Consider the following 9,744-nt stretch of genomic DNA (forward strand, 5'->3'; position numbering starts at 1 on the left):
GCCAATAGCTCCATTGTCATCCGATCCGAACGACTACGAAGCTTTAACTCCAGGCCACTTTCTCATTGGCGGGGCTCTGAAAGCTCTTCCAGAGCGAAATGTTTCTCCAAATATAAGCAGTCTACACCAATGGGCACATATACCAGGCATAAAACAAACATTTTGGAAGCGGTGGTCACATGAGTATATCAACGAATTGCAAGTACGCTCAAAATGGTTGTCAGATCGGCCAAACATCAGCAACAACACCTTGGTTATCATCCATGAAGATAACCTACCACCCCAGAAATGGCTTATGGGAAGAATAGTCAAATGCATACCAGGAAAGGATTCAAGAATTCGTGTGGTTGACGTTCGTACATCTAAGGGAATTATTCGGCGCCCCATCCACAAGCTAGCAATTTTACCAGNCAATTATTCGGCGCCCCATCCATAAGCTAGCAATTTTACCAGTTTGAAATGTCTTTCAACGGGGCCGGGATGTTGGGTCACCGATTGGGAACCGCTGCATTTTAAACCATATGTTATTTTATATTTTATTATATGCTTACAATATTCAAGGTCAGGTATGCTTAGTTCATTCACCTCAATGCAATTAAAATTTGTGTTTGCTTTAAATATTGCCTTGACCTACTTAGTGATATTCTCCCACTATATTGTGTGCTTACATTTGCCTATATATATATGTACATACATATCTACATATATTCCCTATATTCATATTGTTCACTTGCATTTACATACATATACATACACATATGCTTCCGCTATGTTTCGCTTTGCAATAACATGTATAGTTGTTTGTACGCTTTCGCTATTTTAGTTTAACATATGTATGTAATTACAAAGCTTAATATATAAGCATGCCTACAGCAATGCTGCATTCCCATTTTTCACACCAAGTACAAATAGCGTTAAGTATATATTAGTGTCATCCACCTTTATGGAGTGCTAGAGTATATGAATTATGTATGCATTAGGAAATATCAGATGTTAGGTATTAGACAATTATCGGTACTTATGTATTATTTGAAAATGGATTTAAAGAGAAGAATATGTCAAATAAATTTAGTCTAACAGCTGACCACCAAAGCGTTCGCATCTGCCCATCACCTGTGCTTGGCCTCCTTTTCGTCGTTGGATATTTTGCTTGACCATTTGCGCGGTTACAAAAAAGGCTTTGTAATCCTACATTTGCTGCAGCAGTCTTCCTTTTCCTTTTTTATGTCACAAAAAGACACTTAGCCTAACAGCAGTTCGTGCTACGCAACTCTGTCTGCAATATCCGCAGGCACCGTGTTCAACTTATGTATGTTTAGCGCCAGTGTAGGTGTGGTTCCTAATGCTCCGCTAATTCCTGTTTTACAAGTGCAGCCTTCTCTAGTGAATTCCATCAGACAAGGGCTCCTTGAAACAATATAGGCTTAAATTTGGTTTCCTAGAGCTAATGAATTAATTTGGGCGAGAGACCCCACCTTTTACCGATAGCTCCCCTACAGTAGTACACGACAACCGACACCTTTCCTACCCTTTCCTAAATGTTAGGCTTCCTTGTGGAGTTCTCCTTTGTACTCTGCAGTGAGTGCAGACGCTCCCCCACTCCGCCGCGACAGTTCTGTCACGAAGTAAGCTTATTAGGTTGGTTTGAACCGCCAGATTATGAATATACTTGACTATTGCCTCTGGAGTGACATAACTAAGGCCCCCTTGATATCGAAGAAGGCCCCTACTGCATAATCTTCATGCGTGAAGGCTTTCTCTGACCACTTTACCAATGTGTGCAGGGCGGTATTCACCGACCTTTTCTTGCAATAAGCATATTGAGCTCTTGAAAGACAGCCACGAGGAATCGCGTTTCTTATGTACAGGTCTATCAATCTCTCTAGCGTTTTTACAAAAACGAAGAGACTGATAGGCTTTCGGGATGAACGCAACACTGACTACTCTCCAAGTCTTGGGGAGGTACCCGGTCCTCACGCAGTTCGCATAAATAGGATCCAACCAATTGCACGACGCCTTCAAAGCCCCTTGCAGCTGCGCAGGTATGATGCCATCGGTCCCCGGCGACTTAAATGGTTTGAACGAATTTATCGCCCAGGCCATGTGACGATCGTCCAGAAGATCGGAGAAGTACAGCACCTGAAGGGACATTCTGTAACCAGTTAGCGACAATTATCGAACTACTATCGCACTTTTTAATCCCATTTGACAATGTGTTTTCACTTATTTGACGACAAATGCCACTGAGTTTGACGTAGTGAAAATCAGCCTTTAAAGATGAATATTGGCCTCTATTATAAGTTGCATTCTATCTTCGACTGTGGTCGAAAGTGCAGTAGCTCTTCTCTACCAATTATTTCTCTACTGGTAGAGAATATACCAAGGCGTATTTAACAAGGTGGTGTTGGCCGTATATAAGTAAATCATTACACTAACAAATTATACGCAGATATCCATACTGTCATTGGTATGAGTTACAACAAACACATCATTTTGACTTAATACCCTCCACGGCGAAAAACTCAGCTGTTGCCCCAACACCACCTCGTTAAATACACCTTGGAATATACGTCATTCTCTACTACTCATTAACAGTAGAGAACAAGGCGGCGAATTCATATACGAATTCGCCTTGGTAGAGAATTGTTACAGAAACGAGCTACTGATCGAACGAATTTTCATTTGGTATTATGCCAACTTGGCTCAAACCGTGCCATTTTTGGGCCTATTTTATTTCAAATGGCACCTAATTTTTTAATTTAGCACAAAGTGCCAAAACGGCACTTTTGAAAAATAGTAATATTTCAATAAATTTTTTTTTAATTCTTTGCGTGTACTTCTTTTTCTGAACTACAATTTTCTAATATCTATAGTGTATACAACTGGTTTATCTTACTTTGGAATTGAACTTTTGTTTAAGGAACGTGTTTCAACTTTGGCTGACAGCTGCCTGCGTCTCTTCGGTGGTAAAGCACGGTGGTGTGTCTCGGGGGCGGAGTTTGTGTGCTTTACGCAGCACGCTGCGGCGAGTTTTATCTCTATATGGGTGTGCAATGAATTGCCGGCTAAAGAAGCGCGCGCACGACCGAGGATCCGACGTGGTGGTGGTGCCGCAGGCAGCTGTCAATCACACCAAGTCATCCAAGGCGTTAGGCCACGACGGAATTTCCATGCAGATGCTGAAAAAGCTAGGAACTTCGAGAGTCAAGTACATGACCGCCGCTTTCAACTTGCCACTGTCCACCCTGATCATTACCGAGATGTGGAAAATGGGTACGATCAGTCCCCTCCTTAAGCCAGGGAAGAAGGCGGTACGCAGGAGACTCTTACAGACCCATCTCCCTCCTATCCCCAGTAGCAAAAACCATGCAAGCACTACTCCTCCCCAGCCTGGCGAAGCATCTGAATCTAGCTGAACACCAACATAGATTCCGAAAAATGCACAGCACGACAACAGCATTAAGCACCTTTACCATACAGATTAGCGAAGGTCTGAACCAAAGTCGACCCTGTCGATAGGACGGTCCTAGTCGGAGTGGACCTGTCGAAGACATTCGACACGGTGAACCACGCGACCCTCAGCTAGCTCGGACAAAACGGTGGATAATCAGCTATCTGTGGTCGTCAGTCATCAGTCGAATTCCGAAATGCCAAGTCCAAGCCGCGTAGAATTAAACAGGGGGCCCCCCAAGTCGACGTACTCTCCCGACACTGTATAATCTCTACATGACCAAGTTTCCTCCGCCGCCAGCAGGAGTAAACTTTGTAAGCCACGCTGATGACTGCACTATAATGACAACTGGCCCAAACATCGACAGACTTTGCGATCAAATAACCGACTATCTCACCGATCTTTCCAATTTCTTAACTGCATGAGGTTTCCAAATCGCCGCCGTAAAATCCACCGCCAAACTCTTTACAACCTGGACCAAGGAGGTGGGGCTAGAACTGGACGTCTTCGTCGATGGCGCCAAAATACCGACGACTTATCACCCTAAAATTCTGGGAGTGACCTTCGATAGCCTTTTCTCCTTCTCCGCGCATGCCACAGCCACGTGTAACAAACTACGAGCCAGGAACAAAGTCCTCAAATCGCTAGCCGGTAGCACCGGGGGAGCCGATAAAAAAAACTTTGCTCGAGACCTACTAGGCGGTTGGCCGGTCAGTGGCAAACTACGCGGCACCAGTGTAGACGGCGGGGACAAGCGACACCCAGTGGAGGAATCTCCAAACCTGCCGGAACGCAGCTCTACGTACGGCTACAGGTTGTCATCTCATGTCGTCCGAGAACGAGCCTCAGCACGCGCAATTACAACATCGTCTTAGGTGGTCGACCGCCGCCCATAGATTTAGAGGAAACAGAACTGCCGAGAGAGACCAAATGCACCCTAGCACAACTCCGTTCGGGGTGGTGTCACCGACTCAACAGCTACCTCTCCCGGTTGAATACAAAAGTGGCAAACACCTGCCCCGCATATGGGCAAGGTCCAACCTACGACCCTGACACCAGAAGCGCTCTGGACCGCGCCTATCGACGCTGCCCGCTCTCTCGGCCTCAGTCTCAGGCTTACAGAGTCGGAGGATGAAGACGACGATACATGACAGAACCTGGTGAGTTGAGCACTGCTACTTCAACAACAAACACAACCAGGGATGCATTCCTAAGTAAAACTATTCTTCAGCGGCAATGCTCAGAGCGCTTCAAGCAGCATTATTAACTTGTAGCAAATATAACATTATACGGTGGTTCTAATACATTTTTTATAATTACACTGGTCGACGGCCAAAATTTACCAGAGACGCCGTTATGAAATTCGTATGTAAAATCACCCCCTGATTCCGAAAATCAAGGTTATTTTTAATTTTATGGTACCGTTTTTGAGATATTTGCAATTTACCGTTTTTGCAAAAAAAAAAAAAATTGGGTCCACTTAATCATATATATCTCAAGAACGAATTAAGCAATTCCAAAACGGTTTGAAGCTTTTAAAAGGTAATAAAATTTTCTATAAGCTGTGCATACAACACTTTTTGCTAGGCCCTGTAGATTCAAAGATAACGAACAATCATTACCGATTTTTTCAATTTTTTTTGTAAAAATATAAAAAAAATTGTACTTTGCGGGGAAGGATCTCGAAAACCTTTTATTTTTTTGCAGATTTTTTTTTTCTCCCTAAGCTCTGTTGTATTACAAAAAAAATAAGCTATCATCGAAGAAAATCGATGCAAAACTACGTAAGTTATAAGCGATCAAATAAAAATACCCAGGTTGCGCAATTTCAACGTATACCTCAAAACGTATGTATGGTATAAAGAAGAGTGAAATATCTAGCTATGCTCTGTTTCTATTGAGTTAAAAGTTCAATTTATGAATGAAATTACCCATATTTTTAACTTTTTTTTTAAATTTATTTATGTTTATACTATATTCTAACAATCTTTATCTTAATTTGATTTTACTATGTTGTCGAAATAATTATGTGTTCTACTTTGACGCTTATTCAGTTTAGGATCGGTTTCTCTTATGAGAAACCAGCAGTAATCACCCATCATTGCGACGTCCCAGAATCCTTGATATCGATTCTCAATTAATTTCATTTGCTGATGAAACCTTTCGCCATGTTCATCACTTTCGTCGCCAAGATTTGCCGGAAAAAAGCTCAAATGTGAGTGGAGAAAGTGAATTTTTAAAGACATATTTACGCCCATTTTCGCATAATTATTGATTAGGTCGTTCACTATCTGCTCGTAGTTAGGGCTTTTGTGTCTACCGAGAAAAGAAGCAACGACCTTTTCAAAGGATTCCCACGCTGCTGCCTCAACTGATGAGAGTAGTCCTTTGAATTGATTATTGTTGATCAACTTTCTTATTTGTGGTCCAACAAAAATACCTTCCTTTATCTTGGCTTGAGAAATATCTGGAAAAACTGTTTTCAAATAGTCGAATGCTTCGCCTTCTTTGTCCAAAGCCTTAACAAAGTTTTTAATGAGACCGAGCTTGATGTGTAAGGGTGGAAGTATGATTTTCTCTTTCTTGACAAGAGGGGTGTATTTGATGTTATCCACACCAACGGTAAACTCGACTCTTTCCGGCCAATCCTTTCTGACGTAGTGGTCCTTACGAGCTCGGCTATCCCACTTGCAGAGGAAGCAGCAGTGCTTGGTGTAGCCACTTTGTAGACCGCATAGCATTGCAACGACTTTGAGATCAGAACATATTTTCCAATCATGCTCTTCATATTTGATAAATTTGAGTATTTTTTGCATTTCCTCGTAGGTTTCCTTTGTATTTACTGCATGTGCAATCGGGATAGAAGGCTTTTTGTTACCAATATGCAATAATACAGCCTTCAAACTCAGTTTATTGCCGTCTATGAACAATCGCCACTCTTTTGAATCATATGTTTGACCAAACTCTTTGAATAAACCAGGGATGTCGTTGCAGTAGCATATACTGTCTTTCTTGGTATAGTGTTTGGAAAATGGTTCGTGACGAGTTCTACTATATGTCACCTTAACATCGGATGACACAAATTTAAATTGTTGCATACGAGAAGTGTGGATCTCGGCCTTTTCCTTGGATAGTTCCAAATCTCTTATCCAATCATTAAGTTGTGCTTGTGACAGAACGTTTCTTTCGTTTTCCATGCGAAATTCAGTACAACTTGATCCCCCGCACTCAGATGTTACTGTTGACAATGGAACTGGATCCGCAACTGCCGTTGAATGTAGTACTGGTAATGTCACTGTAGGTACGCTAGCATAGGTTACTCCTCTTGATCTTCCAACGCCAAGTACTTTTGTTTGACAAATATAACACTCTATTGAATGGCAAGTAGGTTCTCTCCATATCATTGGTGTATCAAATTTTGTTTGTTGTCCTGATTCCCACTGAATCAATTCTACTCGACACGATGTACACAAAGTGTTCGGTGTCCATGGTTTTTCAGCATTTTTAGGCTCAATTCCAAAATACTTGGAGTATAAAGTTTTGATATGATCTGAGAACACTCGTCGTCGCCTTATGATAGTATATTGGCCACACATGAAACAGAACATATCTGGATCCTTATTACACTCAAATTCTCGCGTCCTTTTACTCATTTTATTTTTTTTAATAAATCACGGTTTTGAAATTAGACTTATGAACTGAACTATCTCCGGCGAGCCTTGAAGATGTTATGAAGTTTCAAAGCGCATTAACTCATATTTATACTCGGAACAAGAATAAAATTGAAAAAATCAAATCTTACCTAGACAGAAAGGTTCCTTTTTATAACAAGCCGGGAAAAGAAAATACTACCTGTTTTAGATGTAGGCTTTAGAAATTTTCTGTGTCTTATAATTTTGAAAATCTACCTGCATACTTACCCATAACTGACGGAAATACATGTTTATAACTACATGCCTACAGCAGGTTTCGAACCCAACCACTCTTCCTTTCGATGCAACCACTCTACCTACTATAATACAATTCGAGTATTAAAAGTACTATTTGATTTATTTAAAGAAAAAGTGTTATCATTGTTATGGTGTTATTCGTTTATCCGGATAATATCTCACTTGCACTTTATACCTTTAATATATGTATGTATGTATAGGTACATACATTGAAATTGCGCAACCTGGGTATTTTTATTTGATCGCTTATAACTTACGTAGTTTTGCATCGATTTTCTTCGATGATACCTTATTTTTTTTGTAATATAACAGAGCTTAGGGAGAAAAAAAAAATCTGCAAAAAAATAAAAGGTTTTCGAGATCCTTCCCCGCAAAGTACAATTTTTTTTATATTTTTACAAAAAAAATTGAAAAAATCGGTAATGATTGTTCGTTATCTTTGAATCTACAGGGCCTAGCAAAAAGTGTTGTATGCACAGTTTATAGAAAATTTTATTACCTTTTAAAAGCTTCAAACCGTTTTGGAATTGCTTAATTCGTTCTTGAGATATATATGATAAAGTGGACCCAATTTTTTTTTTTTTGCAAAAACGGTAAATTGCAAATATCTCAAAAACGGTACCATAGAATTAAAAATAACCTTGATTTTCGGAATCAGGGGGTGATTTTACATAAGAATTTCATAACGGCGTTTCTGGTAAAGAGAAAAAGTTGAAATTTGTGGTCCAGTGTTATTAATCAGGGTAAATAGATTATATTGCATTTTTTTCAAAAATTAATGCATTTTATAGATTTTTTTTCAACTATTTCTTAAGTTTCTTTCATTAGTGCTGAAAAGCAACCGTGCATGTAAGAAATTGTATGCTGCCTAAAATTTCACCTCTGGAAACTTCATCACCATAAAGGACTTCACCACAGTTTTTTTACTGGGTATACTGAGATTTGGCGTATGCAGACAATATTTTTGACGTATTGTGCAAGAAAAAAGAGAAATTGGGTGCACTTTGAATAGAGATCAAAAGTGGTACCATTGGAAAACTGGAGTCCTGCACTTTTAGGTGCGGGAGCCTTCTACATTTAGAGATACTTAGTATTAAAGTTTTTTATTTGCTTAGTAAACAACACTAGGGGTCTTCAACAAAAGTGATAAATGAAAGGGATAAACTGCTTAAATTTATCAGTTTATCTGCCTTTTTTCATGAACGCACCTTGGATAATAATTGCATACAACTGTTTATTATTTCACTTATATGGCTAGTTACGTTTCATTCTTACCTCGTACATTGTGTTCATTTGCTTTTATGTAGCAAAAGCGACTACCTGGCAACCTGGAAAGGTTGCATCTTCCTGACATTTATACATTTATCCACCAAAGTTGTTTGATAAAGTGACAAAACTTTGGTTAAATAGATTTCCATACAAAGTTTGACAGTTCATTTATCAAAATGATAAGTTTATCACGTTATCAAGTTGATCAAGAGTTTATCACTTTTGATGAAGACCCCTAATATGTATTAGACAAATCAACACAAACATACGCCTCAAAAACACTTAACATCAGTTTAAATTGTTTAGCTATTATTAATTTGTTACTGTTTTCCCTAGAAAATCACTTATATTTTATTTATTTTATATTGTTTCATAATTTCACAACTAGAGTAAAGCCATATATACAGTTCAATGCGAGCGTGAGCGTGATTTTTTTATTTTGACCAATATCTTCGTTATTACTCAACTTTTTGCTATAGTTGAGACAAGAAAAGAGAGAGAATTAAAATATCTTTCAGAATTATAGAATAAAAACTTATTTAAAATGCATAATATGCCTTTTTTCGAGCTCACACTCAACTGTGTGCGTACGCAAAGCATTCGTATGTGAACGGCAAGTTTTGACAGATAATTGTGAGCGTCCATAAAGGGCCATTCACATACAACTTTCCTCGCTTTGCTTGACAGTTCAAACTTTGACAACAAAGCGTGAAACGCAGAAGGTATGCTACAATAAACGCTTTGACAGCTTTTGCGTTCTCCTTTTCCTCCATATATTTTATCTGTAAAATAGATAACAATATAATAATATGTATTAATAAAAGCAATAAAAATTCCTATTTACCCTATTTTTATCATTAAATGCAAATGCAAGCGCACGAGAAAAGATACATGTAGACAGCTGATTGCCAAAGCGGGCAAAAGTTGAGAGTTGCCCAAGATTTTGGCCCCTATTGCGAGTGTCGACTGGCAGTAGAATAGAAATTTCTCGATCGAGTCGATCATCTTTTATTTTGCTATTGCGTAACTTGATCGATAAAAATTGGTACTATTGTGAATGGTTGACTGAATTGT

General features: G+C 39.3%; 1 protein-coding gene and 1 long non-coding RNA gene across 2 annotated transcripts; both read right to left on the minus strand.

Moving 5' to 3' along the window:
• Positions 1-5,470: 5,470 nt before the first annotated feature.
• Positions 5,471-7,609, minus strand: LOC108369005 (uncharacterized). Its single transcript, XM_017623970.1, has 2 exons — positions 5,844-7,609; positions 5,471-5,793 (listed from the first exon to the last, which is right to left on the minus strand). Coding segments are annotated over exons 1-2 (1,263 nt in total). The 5' UTR covers positions 7,105-7,609; the 3' UTR covers positions 5,471-5,791.
• Positions 7,610-8,171: 562 nt separating this feature from the next.
• Positions 8,172-9,121, minus strand: LOC108369007 (uncharacterized). The gene is made up of 2 exons (XR_001848446.1): positions 8,315-9,121; positions 8,172-8,281 (listed from the first exon to the last, which is right to left on the minus strand). It is a non-coding gene; the product is annotated as an uncharacterized LOC108369007 (long non-coding RNA).
• Between the last annotated feature and the right edge of the window lie 623 nt (positions 9,122-9,744).

Source organism: Rhagoletis zephyria, unplaced genomic scaffold (genome assembly GCF_001687245.7).
Source record: "Rhagoletis zephyria isolate East Lansing unplaced genomic scaffold, Rhagoletis_zephyria_1.1 Rzeph_scaffold_03461, whole genome shotgun sequence".
Lineage (NCBI taxonomy): Eukaryota > Metazoa > Arthropoda > Insecta > Diptera > Tephritidae > Rhagoletis > Rhagoletis zephyria.